Raw genomic sequence first — 18,950 nt, 5'->3', positions numbered from 1 at the left:
ATGAATTCTCTTGCCGAAGCTCCCTGTGATGGGGCCTTCGGTCTTGGTCCTCCTCGGTGAGATGGCGCATTTCTTCGGTGTCCTCATCAATCTTTCTCTGGAGATCGGCGAGCCGAAGCATTTTCTCTTTCTTCTTTTGAACCTGTTGATGGATAGCTTCAAGGTCCCTGATCTTTTGGTTCAGTTGCTCCTCCTGAGGTGTTGGGCTAGTAGCCTTCCTCTTCTGGCTCCTAGCTTCGCGTAGCGTCTCCTCATTAACATCCAGCGGCTGCAGTGCAGCCCTGGCCCGGCTGTCTTCTTCGGCGGCATGACGAAGGTCGATGCTTGTCGAAGGTGGTCGAATGAGTTCACCGGAGGTGGGCGCCAATGTTGGTCACTTGTTCTCAAATGCTATGAATCAAGAACAAGGCAACACAAGTGTTAATGGTTAAAGACCTTCGTCCTTCGAGACATTATCTCCCTTAGGATGTAATGATCTTCGGACAAAGGTCATGAAGGACGTACCTTCATCATTTCAATAAGCAAGGATGTAAATAGAGACATATGAAATACGAAGGGAATATGAATAATCATTTCAAATCATTAGACTATTCATATTCTTCTTATATTAACATGAATAAACATCAACGATATTTAAATTACATTTGTACCTTCGACTTCACAGAAGGTAAAAGAGCAGAAGTGATGCAGGAGTGATTACAAATCAGCGTGAACAGTACGGTGTTATTGTTCATCTATTTATAGGCACATGATGCAGCCTGGATGAAATTACATTCATATCCTTGACATTCACTGTTAACCACAAGGCAAGCTATTGAGGACTAAGCAGTCTTTTCCCCCTTAAGTCGGTTTCTCCTTTCACCATCGTTAACGTGCTGAGCCGAAGCTTCTTTAGCCACATCTTTGGAGCTAGCTTGTCCTTTGTTCAGACTGTACCTTCATACCACGCACACCTTTATCTCAAAGCCGAAGCCTCCTGTAATAGTTTATGTTATACTGAAAAACACGTTAGTTAGGTTTTTTGAGGACCTTCGGAAGAGGAAGGCCCCCAACAACATATATCAGCCTCATTTATGACAAAGCTAGGAGATATCAATGTCGTGTCAAACTTCTCATGCCATTACTTAGGTGCTTGTTTCAAGCCATATAAAGATTTCATCAACTTACAGACCTTACTTCATTGACCCTTTACTACAAATATGTTAGGGTGCTGCATATAGATTTGCTTGTCCAACTCTCCATTTACGAAAGTTGTCTTCATGTCTATCTAATGAACTAGAATATCATGCGAGGTAGCCAAGGAAAGTAGTGCTCTAATAGTGGTAATTCTAACAATAGGGAAATAAATATCAAAGAATTATTCACCCTCCTTTTTTGTATAACCCTTATCAACAAGTCGGGCCTTATACCTCTCGATAGAACAATCAAGCCAAAACTTTTTTTTCTTAAAACCCACTTACAACCCACAAGTTTACAACCATAGGGTAGTTCAGTGATCTCACATGTACCATTTGCAAGAATTCAGTCCATTTCATTCTAGACCACTTCTTTCTAATCATCACTACTTTGATTGCATACAACTATGGCACTTAGAACCTTTGGCAATGGTGAAATTTGGTATTAAATTCATGGTGGAAAGCCAAGTCATTAAACCAAAATTAATATGACACAAATAAGAATGCCAAATACTCACAATATCATCAAACCTACCACAAACATGTTTCACAGATTTATTATTAAAATCTAAAAGGAAAAGTGGAACAAGCCTCTGCATTTTTAGCATTTACCAATAAATGGTCCAAACTTAGATACAACTACTTTATTGGACTCCAAAACTACTTTTAACCCATCTTTGCATAGAAAGGAACTGCTAACGAGATTCTTATTCATAGTTGGGACATGTTGCATGTTCTTCAGTTGTATTATCTTTCATGAAGTGAACATCAAATTCATCATGCTAATGTCGTAAACAATAGCATGTGACCCATTCCCCATTAGGATGGAAGAATCCTGAGCTACCTAATAAGAAGAAAACATATTTATGTCAGAACATGTGTGTACATTAGCACCCATATGAATCCACCAACTAGATGATTGAAAAACTGAGAAGGCAGAAGGTAAATTTCCATACCCTATTTCTCCACCGTCAGAGTCAGACACTGTGTTGACATTGGTTATTTTCCCACGACAATCCACTCTTTTAGGATAGTGTCGAGGGCGGTAATTAGGGACACCCAAATTATCCCCCTAACGAATGCACTTCGAGAAATAAGGGCTAAGCTCCCAAGGGGTAACAGTCGAGCCACCTATAAAAAACCAAGACGTCCCCCGAGAGTCTCCCACCTCGAGCAGGGCTCCGCCTCGCTTGAGGTCGCCTCAGCTCAGTCCGTCTCGCCCAAGCCAGCCTTAGGCAGATAGGCCAATGGCGCCAAAAAATAGGCAGGGAACAGACGCATTTAATGTGTGTGTCAACCCGCGCTGTGGCAGCAGAGCACAGTGGCGAACACGACAGCGATCATGTTTGGCGCTGCAGTATGATTACACCTACACAAAATAGTACGCGCACTAACACCTTCCGATGGGATGCCTAATACGACAAGCCGAGCGGACGGTCCTTCGGGCGCAATCTCTTCGCCTCGCCTGAAGAAGAATCTAGCCTGCGGGCATAACTTCTCCGCCTCGCCCAACCCCGTGTCCAGCCTTCAGGCAATTTCTTCGCCTCGCCCGACATCAAGCCTAGCCCTCGAGCGAGTTCTCTGCCTCGCTCGAGCTCTTCCTCGGCCACCAACTACGCCGTGAATCCCATAGACAGCTACTCTGCTCGACTGCAGCGCACGTCGAGGGACGGCTCGGCTAACGCCTCGGGAAGACTTCTGCATCAACCAAGCAATGGCTCTGATCTTGATGAGTGCAGCAGGGAATCTCGACGTCATCATGCGCTAGGACGATGACGCACCCTATAAGCAGCCTTTGGCCCATACCCTGGCACTGTTACAACCAATACAGCATGGGTAGGGATGAAAGTGGTAATCCGAACTGTTAGAACAAATTTAATATTTTAAAATAGATATATATAAAATTTGATGTTGATCTTTTCTTATGTTATCAAACACATTAGTACAAATATGAATAAAATATTATATAAGTTGTTTTATGTATTATTTGCTCCCTACAACACAAAAAGTTGAAAAAATTACCGAATTTGTTTCCGAATCCATACCAAAGTTTATATCTATTATTTGAGAAAATGTAGGATGAAATTGAGGTATACCTTTTATGAATCTTAACAAGCTAGATGTTAAAAACAAGAATACAAATTTATATTGTATATTGTATATCCTATTTATTCGCAATCAAAGAAAAAACTAATTACCGAATAAATACCGTTTTCGACCGTTTTCATCCCTAAGCATGGGCGGCCTCTCCCTCGGGAGCTCAAGCGTACGGACGACCCCTCGGTCTCGGCCTTGGCTCTCTATGGGAAGTCAGTAGGCACGAATCAACTGCACAGTTTGCCGTCACGTTAGACGCCAGGTATCTCTCCTTCGAATACAAGACCCGGCTTCACTAAGGATGCTCTCCTTGGTGTATAAATAGGGCAGCGGTCCCTCCACAGACAGGAGCTCGACGTCCGCATATCGACACACGTAGATGAATGCTCGCTCTCCCATTCTGTCTTAGATATTGGCACTTGCCTCAATCACCTCAAGGGACTTGGGGACTTCCCCTCACCCATTGTGCTTGTAACCCCCTACTACAGGCACCATGGTGCGAGTAATATAAGCCTCATCTTCTCAGCTGGAAGTAGGGCCTTGTGTATCCCGAACCAGGATAATCGCTTGTGTCTTCTTGCACACCATCTAGAGTCAGCCACGCGGCACATTTACTGGCAAGGTTCCTTGGAAAAGTGTCCAAGTTCACCCCATGTGAAGCAGGGCAGTTCAGCCATATTATTCTTCTTCTTGAAGGTTGTAGTCTTATTGGGCTTGTTGGGCATTTGCTTCCATTTGCTCTTGTTGTGGTTTTTCTGAACCAAGTTGGCGTTGAAAGTACCCTTGCCTAATTACCATTGGTGTCTTTAGCCTGAGCTTTCTCCTCAACATCAAGAGGCGCTATCAAATTTTTAACTGATATCTCCTATATCTTGCACTTCAGAAAAGTGACAAAATTCCTCCATGTGGAAGGCAACTTTGCAATAATGCATCCGGCCACAAATATGTTAGGAAGGATGGCCTTTAGGAGTTCGAGTTTCTTGGCAGGGCACTATATTTTATGAGCTTGCTCTACAACAGAGCAATTATTTGTCATCTTATAATCATGAAAGCTCTCCATGATATACAGTTCACTACCAGCATCCAATGCATCAAACTTTATAGTAAGTGCATGTGCATCCCACAGTTCCTTCATGTCTATATAATGCATGTTAGCATCACACAAACATCAACAAGTATGCTTAGGATGAATCCCACAAATAGAGTATTAGCTTGAGCGCATTTCTTCTCTTCTTCAAAAGTCATATCACCCTCTAGCTTACCATTTGTCATGTGAAACAAATTCGTCACGGTTAACCCAAAGTGTGACCTTAACTTGCCACCTATTGAAGTGCACACTAGTAAGTGCATCAACAAATCCTTCGATAGTTAATCCATGAAATTGTCCATAGTAAAGTTTTTGAATTGTTGACAAAGTAGACAATTTCTAGATTAATTACCAAATATGAATTGTGAACAAAAGTATGATAACTAGCATGCAAACCTCTATTATACTAGAAAATAGTATATCTAGTACGATCATCTCATTAAATAAGAATAGATATGAGATTAGAACGGAAAGATCGTACTGGTCAAACATACTGGGATGACTTCTGTGAAGGCGATGTCGACGAACTGTAAGTGAAAGTGAGTAGTCACACAAAACGATTCCAAAAATCTTATTCACCTTCTCTCGGTGCAAGATCTCGAAGGCGCAGGGTTGTGAAGACCTATTCTCCTTATCAGTGATGCACATCGATGCTCGGTATGTATGAGGATGTGGCAGCAGCGCAATAGCAGGAAGAGGATAAACTCAACTCGAGTTTGAGTATCTTTAGAGATGGCCAATGGGCTCTATTAATAGGGTTGCTCCACATCCAAAGGTGAAGGGTTGAGACCTATTCCCACGATCAGTGATGCACGTCGGCGCTCGTGATGGATGAGGCTACGGTGGCAACATAATAGCAGGCAGAGGCTAAACTCAACTTGAGTGTGAGTATCTTTGGAGATGACCAGTGAGTTCTATTTATAGGGTCGGCCAATGGGTTCTATTGAAGTGCATACTAGTAAATTCTCTGGCCTCAGTGCATCAACAAATCCATCCATAGTTAATCCATGAAATTGTCCATACTAAGTTTTATGGATTGTTGACAAAGTAGATAATTTATAGATTAATTTCCAAATATAAATCATGAACAAAAGTATGATAACTAGCATGCAAACCTATATTATACTAGAAAATAGTACATATAGTACGATCATCTCATTAAATAAGAATAGATACGAGATTAGAACAGAAAGATCGTACTGGTCAGAAATACTGGGACAATTATTGTGAAGGCGATGTCAACAAACTGTAAGCGAAGGAGAGCAGTCACACAAAACGCTTCCCAAAAATCTTATTCACCCTCTCTCGGTGCAAGATCTCGAAGGTGAAGGGTTGTGAAGACCTATTATCACGATTAGTGATGCACATCGATGCTCGGGATGTATGAGGCTATAGCAGCAGCACAATAGCAGGCACAGGATAAACTCAACTCGAGTTTGAGTATATTTAGAGACGGTTGGTGGGTTCTATTAATAGGGTTGCTCCACATCCAAAGGTGAAGGGTTTAGACCTATTCTCACGATCAGTGATGCACGTCGGCGCTCGTGATGGATGAGACTATGGTGGCAACATAATAGCAAGCAGAGGCTAAACTCAACTTGAGTGTGAGTATCTTTGGAGACGGCCAGTGAGTTCTATTTATAGGGTCGGCCAATGGGTTCTATTTATAGGGTCCTTCTACATCCCCACGGATAAAACAAACCGTGTCCCGTAAGGTAAAGGGCCGGAATTTAGTGGACCATTCATATCGCACGTCGTGTGTCTTTCGCCTCGCCCTAGCCAAGCGAGCAAGCACGCACACACGTGGACTTCTCACTTTTGTCCTCACCTCCGTGACTTGGTCGGACAGAGAAGCCTCCACTTATTTGTTGGAGTTCACCCACTTGCACTAGCAACATGGAACTAATAGTTCTATCTTCTCTTGCTATACATGGTTTTTAAGATTTATTTGAAATTAATTGAATTTCTCTATGGGTCAAGCCCAAAAATTCCAACATATGATTATTGTTAATGCTTAGATGGCACATTGGCACCAATATTTTTCTCTAGATCCACCCTTCTGTGGTTGTGCACATATCATGAAGAAATCAATGTAGTCAACCATGTTGCTTGCTACGTCAAAATCAGATGAAGAAAGGTGCACACAGGTTACTTTGAAATAGAGGCAATACCAAGTAGTAACTCTGATCTGATTTATAAAATTTCATCTATTCAAATCAAGCCCTCCAAGTGTCCCCACACATTACAAATTTTGGCGAAAAAAAAATTATACATTAGTTTGTTTAACATCGGACAGTGCTGTGCGCCTTTACAAGGGGAAGTCAGTAGCCTTGCCTTTCGCAAGAGGCAAGAAAACAAGGAGCATTCATCTATCATGCCATCCACACACCGATGTGGCAAGGTGAAAAAAGGATGGGAAAAGAAAGAAAGTGAGGAAGAGCAGAAAATAAAGCACAGCAGGATCGGTGCTGTGCCATATCATGCTTGAGATCAGTCACTCCAGCAGAGGAGCATGACGACGCATCGGCGGATGATGTAGAGCCTAGCCTTCTGCTGTCTTAGCACCCTCTGCAACTTCCCTCTCTGCTGCTGCTGGTGCTGCTTCTTCCGCTGCTGCTCCATGATGGCCGCCAACAAACCTCAGGGCGGCCGGATAGATATATGGTTGCGCAAAGGTTCAGTTCAGGTGCGCTCTCAGTGGTCCATCGTTGCCCTACTTGAGATGATTCTAGGCTAGCTAAGTGATGGGGACCGGAGGAGAGATGCATCTCTTGTTTATATAGACAACAAGGGGGCAGGATCTCAAGACCGCCGCACCCACGCCGCTCACATGCAGTAGTCAACACTATGTGCCTTGGAGGGGACACTTGTGAGTCCAGGTGCATGCTCCTCCCATTTTTCTATTGCTTATTAGAATAAAAAGCGTTTAACTAGAGGGCAGCAGATAGGACACTAACCTGCATCGCAATGTGGTGATGGATGGGCTCTGAGGAACAGCTCGCTAGGATTGAGGACCGCGCGCCGCGCCGCGCTGCGCCGCGGACAGGATCAAGTGGCCATTTGTGCCTACCTGCAAGCAAAGATTGATTCACTGGTTGTTTAATATAGTGGAACCTGTTGGAATTTTCTCAACAGAACCAACAAGCTAAAACGGTGTCCCGCAGTTCGTCCATATAGTCACCTGAAACACTGTTTTGCACCTTAAACTAAACTGTTCACAGAGTAAAGTTTAAATATAGGTATAAAGATGGATGAACTGGACACAGTCTTACATCTGCTTATGAGATGGCCCTCAAGTAGTCAAGACTCAAGAGATAACCTGGAAGAAAAGCTGCAGCTAGATTTGCTCAATGCAAGGGTGCAATAGTTAGCCCTTCACTGTAGGATTACGGGGATGCTACACTAGCGCAAAACAAAATTTTCAACCCCATAATACCAAGAACTATTGCGGTTATAGGTCATGGAATTACCACTAGACGCGCAGAGCAGCGGAAGACGTCTCGATGTAGACGAACGCGTCGAGCAGTGTCGTGCAGTCGCCGGCGTCCTTCACGTCCTCGCACGGTTCGTCCAAGTGCTCCAGATGCAGCACCTCCGAGGTATCCACACGTACAGGGAGGAAGCGCCGCATATCAAACTGCTAGGTTCGCGACGGCGGCTTGGCGAGGGCGAGAGGCGAGCGGCGGCTGCTGGTTTGCAGGTGGCGAATTAGGTTATCTCTTAACCGCGCCCCCGCCCCTCATTATATAGGCGTTATGGTGGGCTTCTGACGCCGAGGCCCATCATTAACCCTAAAGCCCAGTCTAATTTCGGATCTAATCCGAATTAGGCTTCCTTCCCCTTAAGTGTGTGACCCTATAGGTTCACGTACAAATAGACATAGTCCGAGTACTCTTACTTGGTCCAATAATTGACAGCGGCCTCTAGCAAGACATGTCAACTCCTATGTGTACGTAAAGATCATATCAGACGAACCATTGCGACATTACGTACATGTTGTTCCCTTTGTCTCACGATATTTGGTCTGGCTCTAAGCTGACCTCTCTTTCTCGATACTGTGAATTGGAATCCTTTCAATGGTTAACTCTTAACCCTAGCACGGCCATGCATTTCTTGATCCAATCACTCGAGGGGCCCAGAGATATCTCTCTCATAAAGAGAGGGACAAATTCCATCTTGACTGACCATGTCTCAAAGCATGCTTCCTGACAAACCCAAAACTACCTTTATAACTACCCAGTTACGGGATAGCGTTTGATAGTCCCTAAGTAAGTCAATTCACATCTTGAGAACATGCGACAATCTCAGGTCTAAGGATACAGTATTCATGTTGCAAGAAGAGAACTATATTACAATATCTCACGTTGGGTCAGTCCAGCCTCATGTCATACATGCGCCCACATTATTAGTTTAACATCTCCATGTTCATGACTTGTGAAATGTAGTCATCAACTAATACATATGCTAGTCATCGACTCTGACTAGGGACATCATTTAGAATAACCATATAAGTAAAGAATCTCACAAACAATTCACATAATTGCTAATCAATACAAGGTGCCTTCCATGGATATTCAATTAAGCAATATATATATCATGGATACAAAGAAATATGCTCATCTCTATGATTATCTCTAGGGCATATTTCTAACATTCACACCGCCAAATGGAACTCACAAATTAACGGCGTATAGTAGAATAGGAGTAAGCTCAAAGATGTGTACGCACACAAGTTCGTGCACTTGTAGTTCGGGTTGTGATACGTGATTGTCAATAAAAGTAGCGATTGGATTGAGACATTGAGTAGTGTGGATTAATTGGGACGTGGGTATGTCTGTGCAACATGTCCCTTGGCTTATGGTGTGCGAGTATAGAGTCTGGAATCTGTGGTCGACAACGAAGGTGAAGGTCATACAGGTTTGCTGATAGATTAGGAACGGTGAAGAACGAGCGCTAGGTCTTGACCGGGTGACTAGCTATGGTGGCTGATACCTAGGACACCAACAGGTGCAACGACATGGCAGAGCGGATCATGTTACCGGTATGGTTGAAGACCGACAGAAGGCTTTGGTGGTTGACTGACTATGAGGATTTGGTGGTTGAGCCTTAAAACCACCTTGTGATTCATGCTGATGATTTCATCAGGTTTGGGTCTCAAAACTCGATGGCATAGTTCTGGAGGGAATCAGAGGCTATACATGATGTCATTACGGAGGGTGTGTCAATGTGAAACAATTTCCTGAGGAGTGTGTGTCCTTGGTCCATTTTGGCCCCGGCTGAGTGGATAGACTCTATGTATCTAGGGGTAGTTTAGAAAAAGGAAATGATCTTCTATAAATAAGAGGGGAGGATCAAACCATTCAGTTATCTCTTTAGCTTGTAATCTTCATATTTTCACTCTCATTTTGTAAGGAGATGCTTTGAATCTTGCCATCTAAGTTCTTGCAATTTTCAAAAAGTACGGCCATAACCACACTTTGCCTTCTAGGTTTTCAATTTGAGACAATCCGATGGGCTTTTGTTCTTGAGTTGCTTCCTCTCCTCCCTACCTTTTTTATTAAGTTTTTTAGTTAATTCTTGGCTTTGCAAGTTGGGGAAGTGTCTTGGGGTTGATCTCTAGTTTAGAAACTGTCCTGGAATCTTTGCAACCTCTACTATGATATAATCCAATTTGTAGACATGTTTTCTAACATATTTGCACTTTTGACAAAACCACAATTCGAGTTTGAGCTTTCTTATCTGGGTTAGAAGTTTTGATATTTTGGTGCTCAAACTTCTCTAGTCACTTCTCCTTCTCTTCTTGCTATATGCAAAATTTGGGCGTAATTTGAGCAAATTTTCTTGCACCGCACTACCGCTCCCCGGTAAATTCTCTAGTCACTTCTCCTTCTCTTCTTTTTGTCATGTGCTTTGTTCATACTAGTTACAACAACACTAGTTAGATCCATGCTTAGACTTCTATTGGCATTTACAAGTGCTCAGGCATATAAATCGGCCACACTGACTTCCAGACTCGACCAGGCCGAACGCCAGCATGGCAAAGACGTCAGACATTGAAATTGGCCACGCTGACTACCAAACTCGACTAGGTCAAATGCTAACATATGGAAAATATGTTGAGCATAGAAATTGGCCACACTAACTACCAAACTCGACTAGGTGGAATGCCAGCATGGCAAACATGTCAAGAATAAAAATCGTTCACGCTAAGTACCAAACTCGGTCAGGCCGAATGCAACTATGTAGCTTGAAAAAACTTCCTAACCTTATTCGTGATGAGTCCCTAGACTATTGTAATCTTTCATCTATGCAACTTGAAGAAGTGCCTAACCTTATTAATGATGGTCATAAAGAAATCCTTCCCCTAAAATTCGTGGTCAAGTTCTTTGCTTGTTTCACTTCTTCTGATTTCGCTTGTTTTTAGCGTTTTGATGCTTCATTTGTTTTGTGAGTTTGGATATGGTTTTTGGCCACTACTAGATGCTATGACCCTTGTGAATACATCTACAACTTGATTTGAGCAAATTTCTCACGAGCATCATGTTTGGTGATTTTGCTAGTTGTTCGGAAAACCTCGATTTGGAGAACGATTTAGGCCTTGTTCAGTTAATCCCATTACCCATGAATTGGAAGTTTGACTTGCTTGGGATTTAAATGCATCCAATCCCACTCAATCTGAAACCCTCTAGATATGTTTCTGACCTCGTTGTGAAGCTTTATACCAAGTTTCATCGCTTTCAGTTTTGAATCAGAGGATTTGAAGATTTATGGAGAAGGGCTCAGGGTGAAACTAGGTTAGCCATTCTGGCCAGACCGGCTCTCCATCTTGGCCAAGTCGGCATCCTAGCCAAGCTGGCTCTGGCACCTGGTTATGTCGCCTTTCACTTTGACTTCACCTTTTCTAAGGGTTTTTAAGTTCCAAGCCTCCATTTCACAATCATGTTTTTTTTTTGCGAGAGCTTTGTTATAGGTGCTTAACTTTATTTTGAAATTATCAAGTCACTTATTGGATTTGAGAATTTTACCATGAGCGCTTTAGTTGTTCGATTGGTGCTCTAGAGCCACTTGTTTGCAATTTGTTGGATCTCGTTGTTGTGTCTGTGCATGTGTTTCATTCATTCATTCATTGTGTTATCTAGTCGTTAGGGAGAGCATCTTATCACTAGTTGACTCGAGAGCACCACACTTGGAGTTTTTGGTGTTTTTTTTTTGTTGTTGTTTAGGATAATGGCCAATTCAAGAGAATTTTTAATTAGCTCTCGTTGATTCTCCTATGGTCGCCTCTTTCTAGGTCCTGAATTGCATGCGAGAGGATAGAAGTTAGTTCGGAATTCAGGGAGATGTATCGCCCATCTTCAACACAGAATTCAAGGACTGCATACTTGTGCATGCATCTGCATACTTGTGCATGCATCTGCATGCCAACCAGCAGCAGCAGGTACAAGGGCTATGATCTTGTATTTTCTCCCGCTTTAATATCAACGACAGAAACTTTGCACTGTACTGTGTTACAGTCTGGTTCGTCCAAAAACAAACAAAAAAAGTCTCATTATCAGATTTTTCGTCTATTCTTGGCACTGCATGCGTATTCTCTTATAGGCGACATTTATGAACTGACCATAGTGGAACCTAAAGTAACTTCATCAATCATGAACTAATCTATACAGTATGACCTTTCAACAGACAGGAACGGCACAACGGAGGCTCCTAAAGTAGAGTTGGAGCAATATAATATGAATTTTGCCACTACATACAAAGAAAATCGATGAACTGAACATTGATTGATCTTAGACGCAGTAGTGCTCTACAAGGTGTTGCTCTATTACCTCAGCAGAAAACAGGTAGAGGTCCGTAATCCAAGTATGATTCAGCAAGGCTTCACTCAAACCACCAGGCAGCCAATCAAAAGTGCAGGGAGCAGAACTACTGCTACAGGACTCACCAGATCCTCAACACTGGAACGAAACGGAAGAACATATCAATCAGTACAAGTTGATTTTTAACTGATACAGGCAAATCAAGCAGTAAGACAACTCTGCATACCTGTGTTAGCACCTGTCATAGAAATCAGATATATACTCCCGTATTATTTTCTTTCCTTTTTGCTAATAAGCTCATCATGAGACGCACGGCACAACCCTTCTCACCATGTGCTGAATCGGCGCTATATTATCTTAATCTAAAGATACCAATAGACGAGAAAGGGAATAAGCAGTGGAGCAACTGAAGATTACCACATGAGGTTAAGGTTCGACTCATTGACCTTGACGACCCTGCAGGCTGGGGAACATGAGACAGTGCTTGTGTGCTACATGCCCAGCACCGAGACATGGTGTGTCACATGCCTGGCTACATTCGCACAGAAGATTCAGCACACAGTCAGGCCACTGTTGCATCTCATGCACCCATCGTCATTACCAATCATATATAAACTGCAGAACAAATCATCAAGTTCAGTACTAAAGCCCAGCAATAACCACATGCATGCATGCTCCTAGCTAGAGAAGGAAAAATAGACTCTCAGTCGACGCAGCAGAAAATGTTCTCGTGATATAGGAAGAGAAAGATAGCAAAGAGAATCACATATGCATGGAACCGTTTTGTATAAAACAAAAGCCACGCATGGACGAGCTAGTGCTCTTCAAGTGGCAAGCAGCAGACGAGCCCTATATACACCGACCAACAGTGCGCCATGTCGTGCTCTTGGCTAGCAACTAGCAGGCAGAGACATGGATTAATGCCACTAACAAAGAAAACGATGGCTACAATGCGCGCACAGCTTCATAAGACAAGCATCCCCAACCCAAGACACGCAAAAGACCACGGCCTAATTAATCATCTGACACAAGTACACTCAAAAAAACATTTTTTTTCCCAGTCAAAAGATGCACATTCCTCGCAGCTTCGGAACGGGTCGCGACGGCCGGCATGAGCGAGGTGATCTCCAGGATACTCGAATATTATATTGCATCTCTATGAACCGATCTCCCAGGTCTCTGCCGGCATCATGCATTGTTACCGCTGCCAACTAACTCCAAGAAGATCTGGGAAATGCAAGAAGATCTCGTACGGCCGCCGGCATATGGCTAGCGCGCAGAGCATATCATATCCTTGCGTACGTGCAGCCAGACCAGACAGTTCGCCGTGGCGTGAGCCCTTCCAAGTGCGACACTGACATTGGGGCAAGAAAAGGTCAGGGTACGATGAACCTCTCCATTGCGGCCATGCTGAGCAGCTGAATGAATCTGCATTCAGTCAGGCTCTCGTACGTACACGTACTCGGGCACGTAGCAGCTAGCTGCTGCCCGTTATCTGAGACGGTCGATTCGTATCTGTGAGTTCGCGATCAAGCTAAGCTTTCTGTCGCCGACAAGAACGATATGCTCTGCATTCAGGTTCAGAGATCTGTCCCCTGAGAATTGGATATAAAGCATAAAAGAGGGGGAATGGTAGAATAGATGTTTGCTAGCAAGGTTGCATGCATGCATGCATGCATGGGAGGAGGAGGGGAGCTAGTCAGCTAAGCTACATCTACATGCTTGTCTCTCCTCTCTACATGAACATGACTATAAAACCCCAGCCTCCTCCTCGCCAGTTCTGGACCAGAGCAAGCTCGCTCTAGCTAGACACAATCGTCATCAGACCAGAGATCGCCGTGAGGGCCATGAGCCCCAGCAAGCAGAAGGGGAAGGTGGCCAGAGCCCTGAAAGAGCAGAGGTCCAGGCTGTACATCATCCGGCGGTGCATCGTCATGCTCCTCTGCTGGCACGACTGAGCTCCGGCGCCCGGCCAGCTTTTCTTTTTTCTTCGTGGAGTCTGCCATTGCCAAGGATCCATGGAGAGAGAGCTAGGTTACACTTATAGCTAGGCAACTGTTAGGACTCGTCAGGAGTAGGAAGTGTAGAAGTAGAACTAGGAAGATAATCTCTTGTCCATTAGTTGTAGTTTTTTTTCTCCGCACTTTTTACCTTCTGCTATATACTCTCTCCGTTTCGTTTTAGTTGTCGTTGGATAGTGCAAAATTAAACTATCCAGCGACAACTAGAAAAAAGGAGGAAGTATGCAGGTAGCAGTGGAAATATGGTGGATCGTCTATCTTTTTTTTGTACATGCTATGGTTGTAGCCATTGGTCTAGCTACTTAGAAATGGTTCGGTGAACTCAATCCAAGTATATCAAATTGTTCTTGAGTGAACTGGAAGTCCTGCATTTTTCCCTAATATTCAGGGGTTACTAGCTTTTCATCTTGATGTTTTGCCGCACTATCCTATTCGTATTTTTTTGGGGTGTGTTGGGAGGGGGGTCAAGCGAAAAAGGACTAAATGATTACAAGCCCAGTAGACAAAGAAAATGGAGAAGTAATTAACTACTTCAATGTGATTGAACCATCAAAGTGCGGTAGGCTCTAGGCTACACAACACAATATCAATGAATGAACAGCAAGCCCGCAAAGGAACTAATTAACTATACATGGCTGCCAGAAAGATTAATATATATACCCCACACACACACACAAATATTAGTCAAGTGCCTAACATCTAAAGTGAAAGGACTTCTATCTGAGTTAGTTAGGTGGTCTAAATAACACTTCTCAGATCAGTGACGGAGGACAGGTAACAAATTAGGTATGGCAGGCGTGCGGTGCCGCATGTTAAGGCAGCTGATAGGCGTGGCGCCGTGTGACAGATTGGAAGAGAGCAGTCAGCGCGCTCATTCAGAGGCACTGACGGGCGGGGAGAGGGCGGCTCCGTGCGCCGCGTATGGAGGCATTGAGGCAGGTCCGCGCGGGTGGCGGATCGTCAAAATTAGGAGGGAGCGCGGTCCTGCGGTGTCGCTGAGTGCTATAGCCTAGAGGCAGAGGCTAGAGGGCAAGGAGTTGAGTTTCTAGTCCCTAGTGGAGCGACCAAGGCCAGACGACACAAGTTTGGGATGGACTCGGAGCCTGCCAGACTAGGAAGAAGAAGGCGACCTGGTGAGAGCGAATTTCAAGTTAGGATTAAAGAATCCCCTCGTCTGTCCCACACCAAAACACGGATCTAAGACCTACTTCTGGTCGCTTCTCACATGTGCTACGGTACTATTGTGTATGGATGGAACAAGGGTTCGAGAGGTTTTCTCGACCTACGTGAGAAAGCTTCTTAATATAATATCTGGGGTTGTGTAGGTCGAGTTTTTTATACTACCCCGGTACTTGCTAAATGGAATCTGCACCGGTTTATTTATATATCGCTTGAGCTTTGAGCAGAAAGGATGGGAGCCTACCAAGGCCTACTACCAGTCCTTGATTGTTCTTGTATATGTACCAGCGCGTGTATGGAGTATGCATCACAGCGCTAACTAATACCTAGCTAAGCAGCTAGCTACAAGACTGATATTGCAGCGCAAGATGGGACAAAGTTTGCAATCAACCTGCTGCAGTCTGAGGCGGAGAGCGAAATATGGAATACAGGGGCCTTGTTTTATGGGGAGAGCAGGCCTCCTGCATTTCTTAAGGAGCTAGGAAGAGAAAGAAAACAACGCAGAGACACACGGCTGCGGTTGTGGCCAAGCATAGGCAAATGCGCACGCAGGAGGCCGTGCGGGGGCAGGCACGCGTGTACCAAGGCCACGTCCGCACGTGCAGGCCATGAATCCCCCGGGCCCATGCCACTGGAGCCAGGGAGTTTCATGTGACCAAGAAGGTTTGCAGTAATAAGTTCCAGAAAGGAAGTGCTAGTGCTCACTGACTCACTGTGCTCAATGAACTTTGTTAGCAATTTGCAGTATTAATCAATAGTAAGATACTGAAATGACATTTGACATGATTGAGGCAATGACCAGTCTGATCAGGTACCCACTCAACAAATGATCTTTGTGTTCTAGTCAGCTTCCACCCAAAAATATCACTGACCATTTGCATCACAAAACCACAGTTTTCCTCTCCTCTGCCAGTCTATTTGAGAAACTTTTTTCTTTTTTCCGGTCCATTTGCGACATTCTCTCCTCTGCCATCCAAAAAAAAAAATCACACAGTTTTCCAGAAAAGTTGTATTCCTTCATACAAATAAAAAAAGATCCCAGCATTTGCTGGAAAATTAAAATAGGTTTTTCCCTTCGTTCATGTATTTGATCTCAACTTCCTATCGGAAGGATAAAGGCCCAGCCATACCATATGAATCGTTTCAATCCATTAACACAAGTATATCTCCATGACCAAAAAAAAACAGAGAGTTTCAGCATCCAGTTTTCTATGATATTGCTAGTTTATTATCATCGCCGGTAACAAAAGACTGTTCATATGAATGAATCTTCTTCGGGCAGTACATAGTACGGCGATCTCAGACCACAGAGCGGGATCGATCAATCACCCTTGCCTTTACTGAAACAACAGGCAAGCAGGAAAACAAGAGAGAGAGAGAGAGAGAGAGAGAGAGAGAGAGAGAGATTGCCACTAGAACCAGCCACACGGTGTGCTCATCCTGTATGTACACAGCAAGAGAGCAACTACGCCTAAACTCTACCAAAACGGCACCCATGGAGTGATGGAGATCGGTCTAGTCGCTCCAGCGAAGCAGCATGACGACGCAGCGGCGGAAAATGTAGAACCTAGCCCTTTTCTCCCTCAAGGCTCTGTTGAGCCTCCCTTGTCGTCCTCCGAGCTTCATGGTCTGATCGAGAGGAGGTTTGGTGCAGGGAAGATGAGCGCAGAGCTGGGCTACTTGCGGTATGGTGTGTCTGGTGAGAGGGAAGAAGGCAGCAGGCAATGGCTTTTATATATAGGGGTGCACCAGGGATATGCCGTGTCAAAAGGACATCATACCCCCACATGTAGGCAGTTTTGTTAATGCGCCGCTAGGAGGCATACTGCTGACCCTACGCTTATCCTACTCATTTGTCTACAGGCATAGAGCTTAGGAGCTAGCAAAAGCTTAAGCCATGCATGACCACACCGGAGATCTAGTACAATGGTATGGAAGAAGAGACAAGATAAAGTGGCCGCCCCATCCACCCGTGCAACAGAGGTGGTGGCAGGTTGTTTAGTGACCCCCAGAAACTATACCCAGCAGTGTAACAGAGGGAATATACAATAGAGCTCCAGTCATCCACTACAGTAAAACTATAAAATTCCGACGGTCGTCTTATGTCCGACGGCCCCGTAGGCAACCGTCGGACATAAGGTTATGTCCGACGGCCAACAGCGGCCGTCGAAAATAACAAAATATAGCCGACGGCTGTCAGACTGGCCGTCGGACATAACCTTATGTCCGACGGTTGCCTACGGGGCCGTCGGACATAAGCTTATGTCCGACGGCCTCGTACCGAGCCGTCGGACATAAGGCTTTTTAACGCGCGGATCCGACCCGCGCGGCTTCAGTTTCACCGACCGCGCGTCTCTATCTTCTCTGCCGCCGCCGCCGAGCACGCCTCCGCCGTCCGAGGAGCAAGCCGCCGTCGCCGCCACGCTCGTCGCCGCCACGCTCGTCGCCGTCCCGCCCGGTCGCCGTACCGCCCGCCCCCACTGCTCGTGCTCCGACCGCCGCCGCCCCACCGCCCCGAGCTCGTGCTCCGGCCACCGCCACGCCCGTGCTCCGGCCACCACCGCCACGCTCGTGCCACCGCCACGCCCGTGCTCCGGCCACCACCGCCCCGAGCTCGTGCTCCGGCCACCGCCACGCCTGTGCTCCGGCCGCCGCCGCCGCCCCGTTCGCCGGTCGCCGCCGCCCCGTGCTCCGGCCGCCGTCCCGTGCTCCGGCCAACGGCCCCGTGCGCCCGCCGCCCGCCCGTGCGCCCATCGCCGGCCGGCTCTCCACAACCGCTAAGTGAGTATACTTAATTAACAATTTTGTTTATTAAAATTGTATGCTTGTATTAATGTATTTGATTAGAATTGTATGTTTGTATTAATGTATTTGATTAGAAATGTATGTATGAATGTATTTGATTGTTTAGTTTGTTATGTCCGACGGCCAAAATTTGATTACGTAATTAAATTAGCTTGTTTTAGTTTATTTAGTGGTACTTTAGATAATTTAAATTTTTAATTTCCGAGGGTAATTATTATGCCCTCGGAAATAAGGTCATTTTATATGATTCGTCATTTATAACAATGTTATTTCGTATGTAATATTGTATTGTGGTTTATTAGTTTAATTATTTAATAATGCACGATGATTGATATCAATGAGACTGGTCTCTCATCTCACCTTCCATGTAAATATCGGCACCAAGTTATAACTAATGCATTACACTTCTAACTAATGTATTATGAAAATACATTTTTGGATACTCCAGTCATTAGAACAATGTTAGAGACACGCAACTCTCTCACATGTGTTCGAGAGAAAAAAAATCTAATTGAACTAGTAAAACATCATCAGTGAAGTCACTACCAGACATTGTCGAGTCGAAAATGTTGAAAGAGCAAACCATAGTTACTGTACGGTTGAACATTCATCATGCATGTGCTAGGGAATCGAATCAGAGCAAGCCTCCATATTGATTGAACCTCTCTCAGTTAGGTTGCTACAGAACTCATAATATATAGTAGAACAAAAGGAAGATTATAGGTTGATTTACTAGTGTTAGAACTGTGTTAGGGTACACCCCTCCGTC

General features: G+C 44.6%; 3 protein-coding genes across 3 annotated transcripts; 1 reads left to right on the top strand and 2 right to left on the bottom strand.

The window, feature by feature from the left end:
* Nucleotides 1-6,815: 6,815 nt before the first annotated feature.
* LOC118476391 (uncharacterized) lies at nt 6,816-7,123 on the bottom strand. The gene has a single exon (XM_035965402.1). The coding sequence runs from the start codon at nt 6,979-6,981 to the stop codon at nt 6,850-6,852; it is 132 nt and encodes a 43-aa protein (XP_035821295.1). The 5' UTR covers nt 6,982-7,123; the 3' UTR covers nt 6,816-6,849.
* Nucleotides 7,124-13,287: 6,164 nt separating this feature from the next.
* On the top strand, nt 13,288-14,222 carry LOC118476254 (uncharacterized). The gene is made up of 2 exons (XM_035965084.1): nt 13,288-13,296; nt 13,982-14,222. The coding sequence occupies exons 1-2, from the start codon at nt 13,288-13,290 to the stop codon at nt 14,132-14,134; spliced, it is 162 nt and encodes a 53-aa protein (XP_035820977.1). The 3' UTR covers nt 14,135-14,222.
* Nucleotides 14,223-16,587: 2,365 nt separating this feature from the next.
* On the bottom strand, nt 16,588-17,070 carry LOC100275343 (uncharacterized). Its single transcript, NM_001365097.1, has one exon. The coding sequence runs from the start codon at nt 17,000-17,002 to the stop codon at nt 16,892-16,894; it is 111 nt and encodes a 36-aa protein (NP_001352026.1). The 5' UTR covers nt 17,003-17,070; the 3' UTR covers nt 16,588-16,891.
* Nucleotides 17,071-18,950: the final 1,880 nt, after the last annotated feature.

This window comes from Zea mays, chromosome 2 (assembly GCF_902167145.1).
Source record: "Zea mays cultivar B73 chromosome 2, Zm-B73-REFERENCE-NAM-5.0, whole genome shotgun sequence".
Classification (NCBI taxonomy): domain Eukaryota; kingdom Viridiplantae; phylum Streptophyta; class Magnoliopsida; order Poales; family Poaceae; genus Zea; species Zea mays.
This window is presented reverse-complemented; position numbering and strand designations above follow the sequence as displayed.